At 44.1% G+C, this 22,222-nt stretch overlaps 2 protein-coding genes across 5 annotated transcripts; one reads left to right on the top strand and one right to left on the bottom strand.

Moving 5' to 3' along the window:
• Nucleotides 1–2,239: 2,239 nt before the first annotated feature.
• LOC133122100 (thioredoxin, mitochondrial-like) lies at nt 2,240–6,076 on the bottom strand. 4 transcript variants are annotated; one of them, XM_061231811.1, is made up of 4 exons: nt 5,921–6,076; nt 4,916–5,181; nt 4,590–4,713; nt 2,240–3,100 (listed from the first exon to the last, which is right to left on the bottom strand). In XM_061231811.1, exons 2-4 carry the CDS (start codon nt 5,179–5,181, stop codon nt 2,987–2,989), a joined length of 504 nt encoding a protein of 167 aa, XP_061087795.1. In that variant the 5' UTR covers nt 5,921–6,076; the 3' UTR covers nt 2,240–2,986. The 4 variants fall into 4 exon arrangements, with proteins under 4 accessions (XP_061087795.1, XP_061087796.1, XP_061087797.1 ...); XM_061231812.1 differs by having other exon boundaries at nt 5,897–6,037; XM_061231813.1 differs by lacking the exon at nt 5,921–6,076 and adding an exon at nt 5,648–5,740.
• Nucleotides 6,077–13,671: 7,595 nt separating this feature from the next.
• Nucleotides 13,672–21,702, top strand: LOC133118138 (CCN family member 1-like). The gene is made up of 5 exons (XM_061227924.1): nt 13,672–13,940; nt 15,562–15,775; nt 16,930–17,316; nt 17,424–17,602; nt 18,865–21,702. Exons 1-5 carry the CDS (start codon nt 13,890–13,892, stop codon nt 19,168–19,170), a joined length of 1,137 nt encoding a protein of 378 aa, XP_061083908.1. The 5' UTR covers nt 13,672–13,889; the 3' UTR covers nt 19,171–21,702.
• Nucleotides 21,703–22,222: the final 520 nt, after the last annotated feature.

Raw genomic sequence — 22,222 nt, 5'->3', positions numbered from 1 at the left:
AGAGGAAAGGAGCTTGGAGATCTTAAATAATGAAATCCCTCTGACTTCTCTTTCTCCATCATCCTTTTTGCTCAGGGGGTGACAGCGTCCATATAACACCTAACGAGTCCTTAAACTCAAAACAGATGTGCGAGTGCCCGATAGCACACACTGTCAGTACCTGACAGCGCAACGCGCTATGTGCATTGTTTGCTGAAATTCATTCAACTTGCTGTGCAACCAATTGCATAATAACCATTTTCAATGTTGAAAATATGTGTTAAGAAATGCATTAGTCACTTGTGGTTACTTGATAGGTTTCATGCCCCATGTTGTTTGTGGGGAAAAAAAACAAAATGGAGTTTGATGCGTCAGCATCAGTGAAAGGTCACTCTTGGCTGTCTGAACAGTACCAGATGCTAAGAGAGTAATGGAGTTCTTTGCTCTTTGGCTCAAAGGCTGCCCACACACTGACCCAGAAAAAAGATCATTCAAGGAAGTATACAAAGGAATGTCGTCACAAAAGATGAACATTCTACACCTTTTTATTCTTTGGCTGAGGCACAGGGTGTGTCCATAATCGCAGAAGGTGAAATCAGTATCCCGTCTACCTGAACAGACTGTGCCAAAGGGGAGGAAAACTGCATTTCTCAAACTTTTGTGCCTGTACTGGCGAGTATACAGGTACTGTGTGCTTCAGAACTAGCGGTCTGTCAGGCCTTATACTGGTTTGTACTGCTTAAGGAAGTAACATAAGTGAAATTACTCAACTCTCCAGCTCTATCTATTACACACATACACACACAAACTGAATGTAACTTAAGATTAATATATGGATAGGCAATAATCGTTTTTGCAAACTAGTGCATGACAATTGCTATCATTGAAGTATTCAGTCCCCAAACTTAACATAACAGGGCAATAGGAATATGAACAGATTGAGGGGAAAGGGGGATTCTTCAACAGTTTTCGACAGTGAGTGGCTTCCCTCGTCTTTTCTTCCTTATAAGGTAGTGTAAGTGCAAAAGAGTGAAAAAGAGAGGAAGAAAGAGGTGGAGTCAGCTGTTGTAGCGGAAGGGGTGTAGGTTTTCATCTCTAACCTCTCTGTTACTCCATCCCCCTCCCCCTCCCCAACTCCAATCTAAAAGATGAGTAGTTAAAGTCAGAGAGGGTGGGTGGAAAAGGTAGCATGTTTACCTGTTGCAACAAGACTAAACCCTGTTAAAGGACGGGGGGGGGGGGGGTTGCTTCTGTGGAAATGAATCATTACCCTGGTCCTGCACTAATATTCATAACCCTTTCTGTACAAACATTGTCAAATTATGAAGATTAATGCCAAGTCTTGATAAAATAACTTTTTTCCACACAATACCTAGAGATATCTGATAGCACCGTGTGTAAACCATTTACATATGGCAGAAAAGAAAATAAACATTTAATTTCAAAAGCACATTTCTACATTCCCACAATGCCGTCCCCTTAATACCACATTCACAGTGAGGAAATGGCTCTCTGCACCAAATTATGACTTTAGTACACAGGCTTCCTGTAGGAAGAGGAGCAGATTCTCGTTCATTCAGGGCAACAAATGATGGTTATCCCATAGATGTTCTGACAGCACTTGAAAATCGCACTTGCACACCAGAGAGTATTCATATCGAACCAGAGAAGTCACTTGAGAAACTGAAATGAGAGAGAGAGGAGAGAGCAAGACCGCAGGAGAAGCAGACAGAGGGTGAGTGAAACAGAGAAACGGCGGTCTGGAACAGCCCAGCACGGGCATGTTTCGACACGGCTCGTCGTTGAGATCGAGAGATGGCAAGAGGGTGAGTCACTTTCAGATAGCATGCAGGTGAAGAGTCAGTACCCTCAGTCATCTGATATCCACAGATTTCACAAGTTTTTTTTTATTAGTATTTTTAAGTAATATTTATTTGTAATATTTAAGTGCCTGAAGTTTAAACTTTTTTTTTTTTAAGCGAGAATCCGGCAACCCCCCTCATCCTCCGCCCCTTCCCTCAGTCTCCGTTCTCATCATACTGTCATTCTCAGAAAGATTTAATCACCCCAGCATTGTCTGTGCGCTTACCTGTCCCACATGCCTCATGCAGAGGGCTTTGATCTTATCCTCAGCCTTTGTGTGCATTGATCACAGAGCGCCCGCATACCAGGGCCAGTGCTGAGCAAATATTCCCTCTTCAGGCCTCTCCCCTCACAGACATTATCAATTCATAATAATAAAAACACAGCATTACCTGCCTTTTCATCGTAATTCAGTTACAAAATGTATTAGACTTTTTATTAAAATACATCCAAAACCTGCACCATTTCCACAGTGTGAAGGCTTTCATAATTATAAGAGCAAAGAAATTCACACTATTGTGGCAGACTCACACACTCCACACTCACATTACTGTCCATAAAGCCTAGGTCAAATCAACAGCTGTATTTCATTTTTTAAAATTAAAAATACTTTTTCTCTGCAGAAGCACAGCTTGGCAAGTTTAGTGGTGACTGATCTGGCAAAACTGTATGATTTTTGATATAGACACATTTATATTTAATCCTGGCCTTATAGCAGGAGCAAGCAAAATGTTGGTTTTGTATGAGTGTCACACTGCCCTGTAGCCAAGATGGAAAATGTCTGCCCTCTTGTGGTTGAGGAAAAAACAAACATAATTCAGTTTAGCACATCACATTAGTGAGGAATGTGCAAGATGTTCACCATTCCACAGCCGTACAATGAAACAGAATACAGTTTTCACTTTACCACTATATTATGTGCACGTTAATGTGTCATTCAAGGAGATAGAAAAGCAATGCTCAACCTCACGTCCTGGGAAAGACACAGCTGAAAGTAAAACCTGAATGGGTGTGACTGTGGAAGGGGCAGAAAGGCCCAGTCAAGATCAGCCAATGACCAATGGGAGTCGGTGGATTGGAGTGGGGTGGTGCCAGGCCGGGGTTCTTGGCACGTGATTGGATGTGGTGGGACATCTCAGTTTCACTACCCAGTGAGCTTGCCAATAAAGGAGTCTATTTGATCTTCTTCTATGACCCCCACAAAGCGGTCGATGACGTGACCGTCCCGCATGGCAATCACGGTGGGAACTGCTGACACCTAGAGGATGGGGAACAATCAAGAGTGAAATTTTACTTCAGTAACTTCAGACTTATTATTCTGCAAATCTAAAATTACCAAATGTATTACCAGGCCTCTCTCATCACTACAATGTCCAAAGGCAGTCCGGGGGATTGCAACCCCTACCATTAACTCAGGAGAGCACAGACCACGGTCAAAATGTACATGCTGGGCCTTAGTCACAGGTCCAATATAATCTTTAATGGACAAGTTGACATTATGAAAAATGTACCCAACATCAGACAATCAAATTCCAGCAGTCATGAGACACACTATGAATCATTACCATCTATGAATCAGCATGAAATTTGGTATATATGGGCAATTCCATTATGGATGTGACATTTGGACACAAAATCTGAAAAAGTACTGTTCTTACATTGTAAAAAATGTTAATGCATCGTAGCACCCACTTGGCTGAGGGGAAGGGCCAGTGCCAGTGCCATGTGACGCAAAAAGACAAGTATTTTAGACTTTCTAAAAACTCTGTGGACTTTAAAGTCTTATGCAGAAAGTTTGATGACCATGGGCGGCTTGTAGCATAGTGGTTAAGGTGAATGACTGGCACAGGCAAGGTTGGTGGTTCGATCCCTGGTGTAGCCACAATAAGATCTGCACAGCTGTTGGGCCCTTGAGCAAGGCAGTTAAGGGAGGATTGTTTCCTGCTTAGTCTAATCAATTGTATGTCGCTCTGGATAAGAGTGTCTGCCAAATGCCATTAATGTAGGAGGCTTGGCTGAACATAAAAATAGGATTTTTGAAAGTATTTATCTTCGTCTTGATTTTTATAAGGAAGATACCAGCGTTATGGATGAATTGCATATTGTTTGACAATCTACTTCCGAATAAAAATGTTATCATAAGACATTTGTTGTCATCTGAAATGGTTCTGAATATCAGTTTTGACATTGAGAAAACCATCTGAAATGGATTTTAACGTTTTCGAGATGGCCACCAAATAGCATTGATTTCAATGGTAATGGGACTACTAAATACATTTTTAAGCATTTTCCTGTTGCTTGCCTACATTTTATCAGATTTCAAATGGTCACAATAGACTGTTTTGGACATAATATGTTTAATTGGGAAGTAAGTATGTTTATTTTTTTCATGCTCAGGTTGACACTACTGTGGAAGTGCCCACATGTACTGCCTGGAATTCAGCGGCAGAACACCAGATTTGGTCTGATTTGGCCAATAGGGGGCACTACAATTGATTGCAATCCAGCTGATTGCTGCTCCCTCTCTGGGTGGCATGACTGGCATATGAATGGCCTTGTGGAGCCCCTCCATATTCAATAACAGACACACTGGTGCCTTCATAGGATGAGGCACACTCCCTGCCCCCAAATCGACAATTCGGTGAATAATTCTTAACAATTAAACAATCGGCCATGTCAAAGTCTACAAACATGAATCATCATGTAAATATTAATAAGAATGACAACGACAAAATACATTCTCTCACCTTATATTCAATGGCCAGATCTGTGTGCTCATCGATATCAACCTTTGCCACGGTAACACGGCCCTGCTGCTTGGCAACTGCTTTCTCCAACCTTGGCCCCAGGATCTTACAAGGCCCACACCAGCTATAAAATGGTTGTAAACAGGTATTTCTCAATCTCTCACGGATCCGTAGAAGTATTTAAATATTTTATTGCCATCTAAAGAATTAATATTTTACACAAGCCTTTGAACAAAGTCTGAATTTGCTCATTTGTTTAGAGACAAACATTTACATCACAAAATGGCTGCCTATATGAGTGGGTGCAGTGTGAATTGGACTCTTACTGTGCGTGAAAGTCCACCAGCACAGGCAGGTCACTGTTGATGACCCTCTCTGTGAAGTCGTCTGCATCCTGCACATTAAAGGACACGTGGCGGGCAGGGGTGAGGGACAGGGAGCGGGACAGGGTCAGCGAAGGGGACCGTGCCGGCTGCCATGTTGCGCTGGGAGAACCGCGGGGGGAGATGAAGGCAGAGGTGGAGACGGGGAAGCAGCGAAGGTCTCTAACAGACAAGGCCCAAACCCTGCGGACTAACTGTCTGTAGGCCATCTGGAGATAATATGAGAAGAGATGAACATTATACAAAGAAATCGGACAAATCCACATGTTTTATCAGGTAGTCAGTTTATAACTGATTTAACAACACACAGCTATCCCTAACCCAATAGCACTCAGACAGAAATTGTTGTGACTTTAAATTTCTACTCAACAAAACTTAAAAAAAAAAAATTTTTTAATTGCAAATATCCTGTGAAGCACATAGGTGCTTCCTTCTTTGAAAACATAACTTTGCTAAGACAGAAAGAAAACCCAATTTATCACATATCACATGGGAAAATCACAACTTTTTGTGCACGTTTAGATAATGTGCTTCAAATTACATTCAAAATAATAAAACAAGTATTTGTATAGATTGATTTGTATAGATTATTGTTCCTTTTTATATTCATAGATTTGTGTGTTAATAGTCATACTACCGACTTCGAACTGCGTTACTATTAGTACAAAATCACACCAATGTCCTGAAACAGTCCTCTACATACAGAATGGAATTCAAGTGCTACGCAGCTGTCTTGCTGGTACGCAGTTAATTGCAGGCAGTGACAAGCTCACTGCATACAAGTTAGCTTGTTCACTTTTTTGCCCTTCTTCAGTTTACGTCGCTCGCCCTGCTTTGCAAACGGACGTTTTGGCGCTTACAAAGATCGGAAACCTGCACGGGGTTGTCTGTGTCAGTATCTAACAAATATAAATATACACATACCTACAATAAACTCTAATTCCTTACCGCGTTGATGGCTGATAGATAACGTGAATCCGTGGTGTTCTCCGGACCACTTTTTCCTGAACTACTTCCGCCTGTTATTTTACGCAACTACAACCATAGAGATGTAACAACTGTATCTTCTTTTGCTAAGTTTTGGGTGGCGCCAGTCTTCCGGCGAGCGAGGAACTGCTGAAAAGGTTTATGAAAAAGTACTGTTTTCTAGTGCTACGAAAACATCCGAAAGTCTTGTCGTTGCTAGGAAACGGCAGACTTCAAGGTCTAATTTCCAGTTTGTTGAAAAATAACTTCACGAAGGAAAAGATACCACGGCAGCAAGCTCTTCGGAAAAATGACTTATTAGCCTACGTGCACAACAGCCGGTTCAAATCTGCAGACTCGAACCTTGAATATCAGACTTACACCCATTTTATGCACTGTTCTTATCTCAACTCCTCCTATAAAATTCCAAAAACAAGGATTTAGAACTTCTCGGTCCTGAAACCATGGTGGCGAATCGCCCCATTGACTTCCTAAAAAATAAATGCTTTTATTACATACATCTTGCTTTGTAAGCTGTTTTTTTTTTAACAAAAAGGAACCATAAGAATAGGAATCATGTAAAACACGGTGCTATTCTGTACTTTACAAAACATGGTGCTTTTCGGTACTTTCTACAGCATGTAAATCATTTTATTCAACTTCAGATTACACATGGGTCACTAATGCACTTCTAACACAAATTTATCAGTAGTGAACATATAAATAATTTTGTTCAACTTCAGATTACACATGGTTCACTAATACACTTCTAACACAAATTTATCAGCAGTGAATCATTGAGAATATACAGACATACTAAACATTTGATTAATATTCTCTTCTAAGTGAGTAAATGCACTTCTTTGGCCTGATGCATTCTTTGCATTCTTTGCTCTCATTTCGACAGTTGACACTGTGGTTTCTTGCGTTTTCATAAGCTCAGCTGTAATTAAATGTTCTAGGTTCATTTGATTTGATAACAAGCAGCATACATGTGATATATTGATTACAGGCCACTTACATATTGATACACTTCTGGCATGAATCATGAAGAGTTTTGGAGGAACCAGCTTGCTCATTAGGGTAGAGTCTGATTTTGACTTTGCAAAGTAATGAATCACAATAAGGAGGGAGATCTCTTGTTCCGTGAATTTTCCCTTCAGTCTCTGTTAGAATACCTGACTGTCAATGCACAGTAAGAACACAACACAAAGGACAACCTTGTTGCATGCCATTTGTCTTCTTCGATGGTTCAAGAAACAAGTTAATTCTGCGTGATATTCAATGTGCTTGATACTCGTTTATTTTGCCTGATGCTGTATCACTTTTCTACTGGCCTGTTTCAGATGTTCAGATGCACTGTATAAAACCATAATTGTGCTTTACCACTAAATACATCAGTATCGGAGATAATGTGGATCCTAAACTGTACATATTGTTTCATGAGCACTTTATATTGCTGAGGTGACCTGTCCATAGATAGGCTCCCCAACCCCCTGATAACGTGACCATGAGTAAATGGTTTAGAACATGGATGGAGGAGACATATTGCTGCACATACTTGAATCGTTTCATTTAGACATCTTATGAATTCTGCAGATTTAAGATCTGGAATATATGGACTTATGTACACTTCAGTTGCCCTTTACTCCATCTATCAGAATACTGAAAGGAGACACTGTACATCATGATGTGGTGACTTCACTTATATCCACCTCCCTTTGTGGACAGTATGTGCTTGGGGCAATATTGAATCTGTGTCCATTGTTCCACAAAATGAGCTTTACATTATGTTATATTCCATTAGCTTGGCAGACCCTCTTAGCAACTTACAACAGCCTATCGGACAAAATGCATTCACCTGACTAATACGGTGGCAGACCTGGCTAACATACCCAGACCAGCTAGTAAAAATGCAAAATACAGTAATTAAGCACTTGTAAATTAGCTGTACTAAGTAAGAACCAAGTTTTAAATACATTCAGTCATTCAGACTATAACCATTAGAGAGGTATAAAACCAAACAATACAAAAAAGAATCTAAAGCTATAAAAATAATTAGTGCATGACAAGGAAGGTCTACTGGGTGAGGTCGGATGGAAGGGCAAAATGCAGTCTGAAGATGGGTGTTCAGCCAGTGTCGAAAGATGGCCAGTGATTCTGCTGACCACTTTGGGTCTGTTCCGCCTCTGTGGGGCCAGCACAGAGGGCCATTGTGACTGGGAGTGACCACACAGGGAGGGGAGGGGCGGGGGCAGTGCGTATTGTTTGACTTGGTTTGGTTTGGTTTATTTTATTTGAAATGAAGAGCAGACCACCTTAAAGCAGAGAAGAATTTCATAGCATAACCTCCAGATCTGTGAAGTGACATGCACTTTATTTAGCTAGTTGGTTGTTTATTTATTTGCTAACTCATTCTTGTCTGTCCACATTGCATTAATTCTTCTCTATTATTTAAAAACCATTTGAGTTACGCACAATTGTAAAACCTGGCGTGGCTAGTCACTAAATTGGCTCTCTCCATTTGCCTATCTCATAATGTACTGTGTCTCTTTGTCTGTGAATAATTGTTAAGTAAGTCTCCAGAGAGGAATCGCAGCAACTCAACTGCAGCCAGTCTGCAACAGGTCCGAGCTTCCTTTACACCAAACTGGCCGGTATTGGTCTGACTGTACCAGCAGAGGGGGCACTTGCTGAATCTGTCTTCACCTGCACAGTGCCACTCTCTGTTTCTCGCAGTGTTGACCTGTTGCTGTCTGAGGCATTGCTTATGTGGCTGGTGGTCACTCACAGCTTGTTTTAGAGAATTTATAGTGTCGTTGTTGATGTTTGCTCTTTCAATTGAACATTTTTTTAAACTGAATTTGCCCCCCTCACCTACTCCATATACCCCCTTCCCCCAACACAAAAACAACAACACCGGAAATTGTCTGGATATTTGGGATATTTTGTGGTGTCCCAGTGGACAGATGGGGAAAGAGAGAGAACAGGGGTGTTCTGTTTCCTGAGGTACACACTATCCCACAGTGTGGGAATAGCAGAGGGCATGTGGAAAGAGTGGTGGCAGTGGTGTTGGTGGTGCTGGTGGAGGGCCTGTCAGTCAACCCAAGATTCTTAGGCTGTGCAGTGGCCTCATATAAACTGGCCAGAGTACTGACCTTCAACTGTAGCATCTGTGATCCCTGTCCCTGTTAACTGTAGGTATGTGAAACAGATACTCAACCTGCAGAGACACTGCAAACTTCTTAAATAGCCATCTTAATTGATTGTACTTTCTCTGTCAAATCTTTTCATTTTAAAAAGGCTTACTTCCTGGCACACAATAGTCACTTGTGAAACAAGGTGCCACACAATTAGTGTTTAAAATTTTGCTGGGATGTGGGTTATTAGTTCAGGTTACTCTTTACATTTAACCTACATGTCAGGTCACAGCTCTAGGAGTGTTCTTTAATATTCTTGTAACACCTGAAATTGTCCAGCCAATAACAATTGGGTGATTATTCTAGAACAAAGAGGAAGACTAGGAGTACAGTTTACACTAGTGTGAATTTGAGTGTGTGTGTGTGCGCCTACGCACACTCATGTGCAGGTGTGTGTATACACATGTGTGTGTGCATGTGTGTTTATTTGTGTGTGTGTGTGTGTGTGTGTGTGTGAATGTGTGTCTGCATATGCATGTGTGTACCTGCACGTGTGTGTATGTTTATGTATATCTGTATGTGCATGTGTATGTGTGCATGTGTGCGTGCATGTGTGTATGTGTGTGTATATGTGTGTACCTTCACACATGTGTGTATGTTTATGTATGTGTGTGGGTGTGTGCATGTGTGTGTGTGTACATACATGCGCATGTGAGTCCCTGTATGAATGTACCCACAGATTAGGGCGTTAATGACATTCCCTCAGGCACTCTACAGCACCCTGCATGACCACTGAGTCCCTCACCCACAGCACCCCCAGCACTCCCAACACCCCCATCACCCCAGCACCGTGTGTCTGTGTTTGGGAAGTCAATACTGGAGTTCCTGTCCTGGGTTAAAAATAGCCTTGGGATTCAAATTCCACTCTGCCTCTCTTTTTCTCCCAATCACTCTCAAAATCTCTCTCTCTCTCTCTCTCTCTCTCTCTCTCTTCTCTCTCCCACTCTACTCTTGTTTTTCTGTCTCTTTTCTCTTCTGCTTTGGAACAGGCTGTACTGTACCCAGTCTCCCTCCCTTCGTTCCATGGCAGTCTCTCAGCCTGAGAATTTGGACAATTTTCTAATTCAGCATAATCACGTCCCAATGTGCCATCGGTACACTGCGTTGTGCATTCGCAAGGAGCTTGTCTTTAGATGTGCATGATTCCAGTTTATGCATCTGTCTCCGTGTTTCTCTGTGACAGTGTGCGAGTGCTCATGGGCGCACACTCACATGGATTGCCTTAAAGGGTGGGAGGGTTGCGCCTCAAAGGTGTGTGTGGTTGAGCAGATGTGGCAACAACTCACTCCTCCCCTTGAACAAATAAACACATACGGCCTCTTCACACCTGTTTTTCTTTATACATCGCCTTCCCTCTCTCTTGCACTCTTTCTCTCTCTGTCAGTCTCTCTCGCCCTCTCTCTCACTCTCTCTCTATTTCTCTCTCTCTTTCTTCCTGTACTTATGGATGCCTAGCCTTTTGCCTCTTATCATTCACTGTTGTCCCGACTTGTCTGACCTCTGTGGTTATTGCTATCCCGCATTAGCATAGCTAGTTGGTGTGCTAGCAGCACAGTTGCATAGCTAGTTGGTGTGCTAGTAGGTGGTTTAAGAATTGAACTGTAACAATAACATGTGATATTACCAGTTTTTTAACAAACCAAAGTGTATTCAGTTGTGGCTTTGGTCTTAAAATCAGTAGTCTGACTATAAAAATATTTTATGGTTAAGTTACTGATCACATTAAATGAGCCAGAAGAGCACCGCAAATGTTGTCCAGTTCATTACACATGAAGTTCAGAGCTGCACATAACCCAGGAACAAAGGCATTTGTTTTATTCTCCTGTTGTGGCACTTTAACAACACTCACTGACAGCAATTATTTCCTGTCCTATTCAAAGACAAATGGAACTACAATGACATACATAGAGCCAATCAGAGAACAGAAAACAAGCTGGGCAGGTGAAAAGACCTCAAATAAACCAACAACAAGGAATGCAAACAGGCAAAATAATAGACTGAGATAGGAGCAATAATAGTCAGCCATGTGACTGAGCATGAGGGAGACTGAGTAGCATGTGTAGATAGACCTCAGAGGCTCAACTGTTCCCTCCGTAAACTTTCAAGCAACTGTCAGAGATTGTATGTGCATTGCAAAGCGAATTCATTAATTTGGTTAAGAGCAGAAACACACCAACGATGCTCTATTTTATGAATACATTTGCTAATGCAAGTATTTGTGGATGACGCGAGTTTAAAAAATAATTTGAAATGTGATTGGCCAGTGTGCCTTTCCTTAATGCCCGAGGACAACAAGGATGTGACACGATTGTGTGCATAACTGTACCATGAACAATGAGCATGGGCTAAATGTCTGCTAGTACAGTCACCGCCAGTCATGTAATGTTATCCGTAGTGAATCGCCACGTATAACATTACACGGCTGCCTTTGTTCCTTGATCATCCGTGGGCATCTGCTTCCAATCAGGTATTACAGTAGATGGGTAACGCCTGCAGGAATTAGTCATAATCTGGGCGAGTGTCAGTCTCCACCGCAGCGCACCTGTCTGAGAGCTGTTCTGAAGCTGCGCCAGAATGCCAGTGGTATTCCGTCCGCCACATTCTGTCTGTCAGACGAGACCGAGGTTCATCTGAGGTCCCGACTCTCTGCGGTCACAATTCCTGAAAAGGCACCTTGCGAAAGAATGGGGAGTGTTCACTCCAGTGGCCCGGTCCCTCAACAGGCCCTTGGCCTCCTCCCATGCAAATACGAATAAATAATAATGATTGTTTGTACAATCCTCAGCTTGCCACAGAAAATAAGGATTCCGCAGTCCCACCTGGATATATAATAAAAATGTATGAAAATGAATCATTAGTCAGTAATAACACAAAATAACAACCAGGAGTGAGGTGGTTCTTTGTGCCAGTGTGTGGTAAGGCATGCATGTCAGTTTTATATGGTGTGGAATGGCTGCTATGTAATTATGCTGCCACTGTGTGTATTAGAGCTGTACCTGTATCTGTATTCAGGCAGAAACCCCCAAGCAGAACAGGCTAGTTTTCTGGGCTGAAGTACATTTAAATGAGCACACTGGCATTTTCTCCTTATGCCACACCCACATCATACAGGTACAATTATAGATACAGATACCGTTTTGTTGGTTGATCAGATGCATGTACAGTTGTGTTTGTGTGTGTGTGTGTGTGTGTGAGAGAGAGAGAGAGAGAGAGAGAGAGATAATGTGTGTGTGTGTGTGTATGTGAGAGAGAGGATGTCTGTGCGTGTGTGTATGTGCACGTGAGCGATAATGTGTGTATGTGTGTGTGTGTGTGTGTGTGTGTGTATGGGAGAGAGAGGGGATGTCTGTGCGTGTGTGTATGTGTGTGTGCACGTGAGAGATAATGTGTGTGTGTATGTGTACGTGAGAGATAATGTGTGTGTATGTGTGTGTGTGTGTGTGTGTGTGTGTGACAGAGAGGGGATGTATGTGTATATGTCTGTGTGTGTGTGTGTGTGTGTGTGTGTGTGTGTGTGTATGTGAGAGAGAGAGGGGATGTATGTGTATATGTGTGTGTGTGTGTGTGTGTGTGTGTGTGTGCATGGACAAACATATGTGGATGTGCAGACCATGCCCTACACATTCACTGCACATCCCATGCATTTGTCTATCAATGTATTTCTAAAGGAGGTGTGGTGAAACCCATAGCAACGGTAGGGCGGTGGAGGGGGCAGGGGAGTGGTTAGGGCAGTGAGAGACGCCTATGTTGTAGAGGCAAGATTACATTACATTACATTACATTACGGAAGAAGACAAACTGTACAGCATATAGAACAGAGAGAAAGCAGGGAGGAGCACATGGAAGATGCAGGAGAGGAAGATGGCCGAAGACTCTTTCATTGGGTATGAAAGAGGTAGACCAAAGACCACCAACATAAGATAAAGTTACATTTTAAGTTGATATACACAATTAGCAACACAATTATCTAATCATACATTATAGGCCAATATTGTACTTTTCTCAGCATGTAGCTACAATATTGTACTTTTTCATGCATTAGAATAAGCCCATGCACCTATGAATATGGCCATTTCATCGCGCTCTGCGTCAGTATTTTCTTAAAGAACGGGAGGAAATTCTTAAGTCTTTCTGCAGCAGTTCCTCACCACCACCAGCACACACCAACCAGCTGAGTATATTTATGTTGGTGTTCAGAGAGCAGCGGGCGAAAAAAGGAATTCGTGTGAATACAACTTTAAAGCATCAATAATATTTTTATTCAAACATAAATAAATAAACACCAAAGGCTGCGCCTCTATGGAATGCGGTGAATCAAAATTTTTATGAATGATAGTATTCATCCATGCACACGCCCCCAGTCCAGGTTTCCGCTGTGGAGTTCTAAACCCCGCCTATCTCCACCCCTTTGGAATGTGTTGGCCAGCTGCCCGAGCGGTAATTGGCTGGACACCGAGTAGGTGGAGCTTCTAGTACAGCACGAGGGCAGTATAAAAGCATCCCTACAAGTTAATTCTTTGAATGGTAGTTTCAAGTCTGGTTTATGTTGATCGCGCGAAGACAAATTCAGTTAAATAAACACAGGATAAACCACAGCACGGCTAGAATTAAGCGCATATTTTCGAAACTATATTAGCTTCTTCTGTTACAGAAATCGGAGACACTGACTTCAGAAGATTTCTAACTTCCATCTGTGGTTAGCTTTCGCAAGTTAATACGCTACTTTTATTTATTTTTGAACACAGCGCAAAATGGAGAAATATTTCTATTTTATGACTTTAGCAATGGCTACCTTCTCTTTGGTAAGTTTAATTCCGCCCATCTTGTTGGTAGTTTCTGTCGCCGCATTAAGTAATTTGTGGAGTTGCGTGGTAAGCAGCCGCAGCGCCTAATTCGGAACCTTAAAATTTCAACTTTTTCCAACTTGTTTTCAAAAGTGCTTGAGAAAATGCCTTAAAGCTCTACAGTTCAAGTACACATGCGTGTCCGCGCAATTGAACTTGAATTGTGAATATGTGCTGTCTGGATTTGATAAAGGTGCATCTGGAAGGTATTCGACCATATTTGATCATTGAATATTCCTAATTAGTCTGGACTAATTGCTGTCAATTTACGGGAATCTCAGATAGAAAATATGTAAACAGTTCCTGTCTTCCTTTAATATATACATTTCGATTAAATGTAGCGAGAGACTATGATAGTGAGCATCGAGAGACTACTTAAGATATGCATGGTTTGGCGATTTAAAAAAAAATAAAAAATAAAAAATAAAAAAAAGATACCTTTTGAGTATTACGGGCATCAAGCGCTTTAAATCACGGTTTGCTTGGAATTTTGTCTGTCTCACTTTTGCGAACTGAGACAGATTGAGTTAATCCAGATAGCAGGCTTGTCCTCACAGGGTGCAATTACCGTTGGCAATGTCGAGAGCTGTACTGCTGTACTTTGATCGTAAGATGGTAAAGGGTGGGGCACTTCTGCTAAGTCCTTGGAAAGGCACTCCTGTGTACTATGATTAAAAGCAGGCATGGATCTGTGCCTGCAAACAGTGTCGTAATTTTAAACATTACTACCCAGCTGTCGTGCTTTAGGTCGAGCAATTATCGGTGTGCTTCTGTTCGGGAAATTGTTGGTATTTCATCCCCGCATTCCCAGGCAGTCAGACTTCCTCTTGGCCATGAAATGATTGATTGTATCAATGTCACCTCATAATTTAAAAATAATGCTAAACATGGAATGTGTTGCTCTATGTTGTTGAGACCTGGAACATTTGAGGTAAAATTATATTCCTCACATAATAAACACTTTTCTAGTCCTACATTATGCAATTATTTTGTTAATGAAGAATGAATATTGTATGTAGAAGGGTGTACTTGAAGTTGTGCAGTGGCCCAGTGGCCCAAGGGTTCAGGGATCACAAATAGTCATGAAATGTCACATACGTTCAAGACTGAAAATAGCTGGAGCCTGCTGACGGGAACAGTCTAGAATAGTCTGACTTCAGTTCTGTGGAAGTCACTGAAGCTAAGTCTCTTGGATCCTTACTTCAAAATCCAGGAAACCCTGAATCATTTTATTTATTTATTTTGTTGTCTGCCCTTGCTTGGATACAAGCCAAAGTAGGACATTCAAGATCTGCCATGCTTAAAATTATATCCTGACCTGTCCAGAGCCCTCGTTCCCCTCCTGTCAAAATAAACGAAATAAATAAATCCCCCTCCCAACATACAGAAATAATTCTATCAATTCTTCAAAGTTTTTGCTGTAAAATGGGCGTCACTGAGATTGCGTATTCCTTTCAAGCAACTGTAATCGACTTCATAACATGAATCGTCTCCTGCACTTTCTGTTTTGGGCATCTTGTGTTCTGTGGTTTCCGTGTCGCGAGACGCCTCACGGTGTCCCCTCCCTGTGCGGCTGCAGGTTGGAGGCAGCTGTCCGGCTGTGTGCGAGTGCCCGGCGGCTCCCCTCGGCTGCCCGCCGGGCGTGAGCGCAGTGGCGGACGGCTGCGGCTGCTGTAAGGTGTGCGCCGCCCAGCTGAACCAGGACTGCCACTCCCTAAAGCCCTGCGACCACCACAAGGGTCTGGAGTGCAACTACGGCAACGACGTGGCACGCACCTGGGGCGTTTGCCGGGGTAAGCGCCGAGACGCGTTCGTCCCCGGGGCGTCCGTCGGCAGCGTCGACCATCCTCGTCACCTTTACTCGGACGTAACCCATCGCTGCGATTCGTAGTTTGAAGGGCTGGTGTGAACTGCCTGTGCACCCTGTACAAGGCTGTTGGGTTTGTGTCGTCACTAGAATGATGCTGTAAACAGACCCAGATTCCTCTCGAGTCTAACAATGGGAACTCCTCCTTAAAGCCCGGGCTAGCATTATTTGCGCCACTTCTGTGGTTTTCACTTAATGGGCATCTTAAGGCTCAGGCTGGGTGGAGGAGTTCCTTGGTTATTATGTATAGGGATTAAAACGACTGCTGGGGTAATCTAAGCATTTTGCTCAATCCCCTGAAGACATGCCTGATGGTGACATTGGAGTCCCATCTGCTGGACTAAAATCCGTCCTTGTTTCTATTTTTGTTTTTCTTATTACTTGATAAAGATTGAACAGATAGACCGGATGTATTAGGCACAGAGATGAGATGAGCCCTCTCACAGACTGATAACACCAGTTGTGGAACTGTTTCTTTAAAGCGCACTCTAAATATCTGTAGTTAACAACCCTTTATTCACAGTACGGAATCTTGCTCATTTGCTCTTTCACACGTTCACTCTGTCACAGTCTGACATGCAAATGTGTTTCTGCTTCCTAATGGTTGAAATGACACTTGGTTTGGGACTACCACCATGGCGAACATGTGCTAAGGCTGCCCGGTCTAATCACACCCCTGCCCCCACTGTCTGGAGGCTTTGTGTGACGAAGGATAACCAATTCAACATTGTGATCTCGAATCTCATTAAGCCAATTGGGGGTTCTTTCTGCCCTGCTCACTCGGTGCCATACACCCCTAAACCCCCCACCCTATGCAGTGTGAGTGTTTTAGTTTGTACTTTGAGGCAGCCTGTAGCATAGTGGCTAAGGTACATGTCTGGGACCTGGAGGGTTGGTGGTTCAAGCCCTGGTGTTGCGATGGTTTGATCTGCACAGCTGTTGGGCCCTTGTTGCAGGGGGGGGTCTGCTTAGTCTAATCAACTGTAAGTCACTTTGGACAGAGGCATCAGCTAAATGATGGATTAATAATAATAATAATTCTTACTCCCTTGTGTAATTGCCCTCTCCTCTCTCCCCCAGCGAGGCTGGAGGGCCGGACCTGTGAGTACAGCGGGAGGATCTACCAGAACGGCGAGAGCTTCCGTGCCGGCTGTAAGCACCAGTGCACCTGCATCGACGGGGCCGTGGGCTGCGCCCCCCTCTGCCCCAGCCAGCTGCCCCTGGCCTCGCCCTCCTGCCCCGCCCCGCGCCTGCTCAAAGTGCCCGGGCAGTGCTGCCTCAGCGTGGACTGTGGCAAGGGGGCCCCGGCCCTGCCTCCCACTCACCCGAACCTGCAGCCGTACCCCTACCCCTACCCCAACCCCTACCCTTACCCACACCCCTACAAACCTGACAAGAGCCTGGACAACGAGCTGGTGGAGATGGGGAAGAAACGGAGCAAGCAGGATGGATACAAGCACATGGCCGGTAAGCGCAGCCGCAGGACCCAGAGCGAACTTGATTTAGGCCTTGGCTGTGTGGGTCTGGACCCGGGTTCTAAAGCCCCTCTCTCTGTGCCCCTCTGTCCGCCTCAGCGTGGATGCAGGTGGGAGGCGAGTGCATCATCCAGACCACCAGCTGGTCCCAGTGCTCCCGCAGCTGTGGGATGGGCGTGTCCTCCCGCGTCACCAACCACAACGGCCAGTGCAGGCTGGTGAGGGAGACGCGGCTGTGCACCATCCGCCCCTGCGGCTCCGCCCCTGCGCCTCTCAAGGTACGGGGTCTCCCGGTCTGTTCTGCACGGGCACCTGTGGGTGCTGTAATGTGTCTGTACTGTGGTATGTGTCTATGAGCATGTGTGCACCGTGATGTGAGTCTGTAGTGTAACGTGCATCTTGCATCCTGAGTGTGTCTGTGTGTGCGTTCTGTAATATGGGTCTGTGCTCTATTGTATGTTTTGTGTTGCATGTGTCTGTCAGTTCATTGTGCGTGTGCGTGTAATTCTATGCTGTGCGTCCCCCATACTGTGTGTGTTTGGGGGGAGGGGTGAATTCTGAAGCGAAATGGGTGCCTGTACCCATGTGAGAGTCCGGGCGGAGAGAGGGATCCCCACTCTTTATATAACACATCTGTCACGAGCTCTGCCGCCTTTCTGCTGTGAGTCACTGAACTGTTAGCGACACTGCATGGGGCAAAGGGCAAGGGCTTAACAGTGGTGGGATCGACATTAATATCATGGCTCTCATCACCTGCCCCCTCCCATACCCATCCACACTCACGCACCCAGCTTCACCTTCTATTTGTGGGCTTGTTGCTGTGTGTGGACAGACTGGTGGTAGGCCAAGGTCAGGCTTGGTTACCACGGACACTGTCGACTGACACGCTGCCGGTCATTCCGGAAAGTCTGAACCCTTCCGATACAAACATACTGCCGTTCTGATTTAAGTAAACCCCTCAGAACTGTAGACACTCTCCCAGAATACCCAAGCATTTTCCCTATGTAGGGATGTTTTTTGTACTTGGTGCCATTTTCTCATTGTATCCGATGGGAACGTAGGAAGGCTGATTTACTCACACTGTTGGTGCATTTTAAATATAGACTCCCGCCCCCTCACATTCCTGACAGGCGTTTGAATAAAGCCCTGCGCACTGCCCACTCAGGGAGTTGGTGGGTCTATATTCGTCTGTTTCTCAGGCTCCCTGCAGCGGTGGTTGCAGCAGTGTAATACTCTAGGTCTCTCTCTCTCCATCTGGGTTCCTAGCTAATGGGCCGTAGTGTGCATTTTGCCTGTGAAAACACCCCTCTGTTGATGTCCAGTCATCAGCTCTGCTCAGTGCACCCTCATTTCCTGCCCTCAGGCGCATGCGAAGCTTAACTCTGCCCGAGTGTTGAGAGCCGGTGAAGCACCGTTGTGTCACGGGGTCTTAAATGTCTCCGCGTTTGACCTTGCGTTGTCAGCGCCGTGACGGTGATCTCCGGTCGGGTGTCGGTACTCTTGTCAGTTGTGTGACCGCGTGTCGTCGCTCTGCTCACAGACGGGGAAGAAGTGCTCCCGCACGCGGAAGGCGCCGGAGCCCCTGCGCCTGTCCTACGCCGGTTGCCGTAGCAGCCGCCAGTACCAGCCCAACTACTGCGGGGTGTGTGTGGACGGGCGCTGCTGCGCCCCGCGCCGCTCCCGCACCGTCTCCGTGCCCTTCCTGTGCCCCGACGGCGAGCGCTTCAACAAGGCCGTCATGTTCGTGCAGTCCTGCAAGTGCAGCGACGACTGCGGCCATCTCAACGAGGTGGCCCTCCCCCCCCAGCACTGGCTCCACGGCGACACGCACAAGTTCATCGACTAGAGGCCCCCCACCCCCACCCCACCCACCCTCCACCAACCCGCCTCCCAGCGCACACATAGTCCAGAGGTAGATGCTGTCTGAGGACGCGTGTTCCTCCATTCTAGAATTGTTTGAACGCCGAATGGAGGAGGCAGAATTTGGGAACGACGAGAGCTTTGGCGATGCCTTCGATTTTTATAATTGGGATTTAGCAAGAAAAACCAACCCAGGGTTATACACGGCCACCAGTGAACTAAGGAGTGTGTGATCAAGAGAGGCCCGTTTCCTGCCAGTTACAGACCGTGTTCTGACCGGCCCTCCACAGCCCGTCCTGATTGGTGGAACTCTTGAGACTCTCCGATTGGCACAGCATCACACAGAACTGATTGGGAGATGCTGCACAGGCCCATGCCTACAGTCACTGTGTATGTGGACTAATTGACTGCCAGGGGGATGCTGGGTTTACAGAGGCTTGCACTTAAATAAGTAATAAAGAAAATATCCGTTGGAGAGAGGATTGGGTTTACAGTGAATTTGACGTGTTCTCCATTAAGATTATTTGTTTATTTGGATGTGCCCAGATGGGCCTGAAACCAGAAACTCTAAAAACAGACCCTTGATTTCACATTATTTTTCCTACATTTTTGCAATTTTGGGTTTTTTAACTAGGAGAAATGATCGGTTCTTTGAAAGTCACTGAAACCTATTACAGAAATTCTGTTCCAACTTGTTTTTATTCCAGAGACATATTAAGAGAGGGGGGGAGGGGTTACAGACGGAAGGCTGGTCTGACAGATAGTGGCTCAGCTGCTCTCAGGCAGAGTTCAGGGAGGCTCTGTAGTCTGTGAATACCTGACGTGCTCGGTCCTAAAAAAAAACTTACAACTGCTGAGCAGGCAGCTTTGAATTGTGATGTCAAAGTATTTTTACCCACTGACCATAAAAAGGATCCAGCATTGATGGCTGTTATCTGAATAATGGGTCAGGAACCCTGCCCTAAAAAAAAATAAGACAAAGATGGGAGGGAGCCACCTTTACTTGCAAATGTCATTGGGTACTTGTGTTTAAACCAATTTATATATGTACGGCTTTGCCTGTAATCTGTAAACGTATGCAGACACACCACTTTCCTTTTGTGTTTATATTCTGTCTTTTGAGATTAGAATCGGTGAATTTGATACATAGCCTGCAGTGTGGCCCCTGCAGTGTGGCCCAGGCCCCAGACAGAGCTGGAGGTTCTCTTCATGGCTTGGGGGCGGGGATGGTACAGCAGCAATAGCATCGCATTGTTTGGCTGCTATAATTTGACATCCTCCAGAGTCTTCGGGAGATCTGGTTTCAACATGTAGAGAATGCTGCTACTGAGTAATTAAACACTTCATTTTGTATCCTGAAAATATGTTTCAGGACTGGCAAAATGTGTACCTTTCACAATGCATTTATCTGTCTTTTCTTTTTTCTTTTTCTTTTCTTTTTTTTTTTTTAAAAGTGTTTATTTAGTTACTGTTTGCATAGATCTGAAAGTTCAGAAACCGCTTTAAAACTTTATTGTTCTGGAGCTGCATGGAAAACCCTGGCTTCTTTATGGAGCATCTTGTTTGTCACATCAGGCATTTGTAACAAATGTTATTTAATAGTGTTCATTTAAATTGCAATGTTGTGAATTGTTTATGTCTTCTATAATCGTCTATACAGTACAACCATTGCACTAATTGTTATTACATTGTTAATGGGACTTGGACTACTGTACCCAACCTGGTTCCTGTACAATTGGAATAGGCAGCTATGTAACATTTAGAAAAGAAATGAAAAATTCCTTCAATTTTGGAACACAGCAAAATTACAGGTAGTTGGGATGGTGATTGGGCAGTTGTCTGACCTGCCCCTGATTTATGGTAAAATTCCTTATTTGCACACAATGTATATATCCTATCCTGTTTTTTATCAGAGACAAAGAGCACACAGGTTAAACTGACTGGTGTGATATCTGCACTTGTACTATACAGCTCTGAAAGTGACATCAGGCTGCATATTATTGATCAGAATTTGTCTGTTGCTCAAAAATGTAAAAATTCAACATTCTGTTTGATCGTCATTGTCTACAGATGCACCTCCCATAAATTCCATTTGTGCCGTGTTAAAATGGGCTGGTTTGGTGTATTCTGCTAGTTGATGAATCGGTATATTATGCCTGGCCCTGGCCGGCCCTTTGTGTAGAGTTGCTTTGCAGTAGCTCCAGACCCTGATGATTAAATAGCCGCTATACTCCAGGACCAGGATTGATATTCATTTGTATGGAAGCACTGTCATTTTAGCGTTCACTTTGAATCGTCAGGACAGTGCAAAGTGTGTGTGGGCAATTTTAGTGAGAAGCTCAAGCTTGGTTTGATCTGTCCTGAATTTAAAGGGCACTTGATTTTAAAATACAAAAATGTATTGTAACGGCAAATAAAACTACACCTTATGTACCTTAGAGTATTGTTTAGCATCTATGGAATGTATTATTTTTGTTGTTGCATTTAAGCAATCAAATAAAATTTGCTTTTTAGTCTTCCATGTTTTACTGCCTTTTGTACACACTGGTCAGATGACTACATGAATCAAGGAAGTGTAGGGGGATCACTCTCTCTGCCATATTTTAGACCACCACATTCACAAAAGCCAGCATGAGAACTGGAGATGTACACGGAACCTTTCTTCGCCTTCACTGAATTCCACAAATGCAGCCAAAGTTTAAATTTGGCCTTCAGGAATACTGCAGACACTCGATAGGCAGTCCATGGAACCTGAGCTGAAGTTCATGTTAATTTTAAAATGAGTGGGCTCGTTAACCGGCAGGACTTTTAAATGGCGTAAGCTGGTAACCATGGGGTTCTTGCATTCATTCCATTAGAGAGCCATTTCATTATTTGGTGGGTGCAGGCCAGTTCATTTCTATAAATAGGGAAAGGATGGGAACACGCAACACATTTAATTTGCTGTCTTGGTGCCCTCTGGTGTCAATGTGTACCCACTCTCCCACTAGACATTTCAAGCACCAGTCACACGGGCCCATTAAGATATGGCTTATACT

This window comes from Conger conger, chromosome 2 (assembly GCF_963514075.1).
Source record: "Conger conger chromosome 2, fConCon1.1, whole genome shotgun sequence".
Taxonomy (NCBI): domain Eukaryota; kingdom Metazoa; phylum Chordata; class Actinopteri; order Anguilliformes; family Congridae; genus Conger; species Conger conger.
Note: the sequence above shows the minus strand (reverse complement) of the source record. Positions and strands in the feature narration are given on the sequence as shown.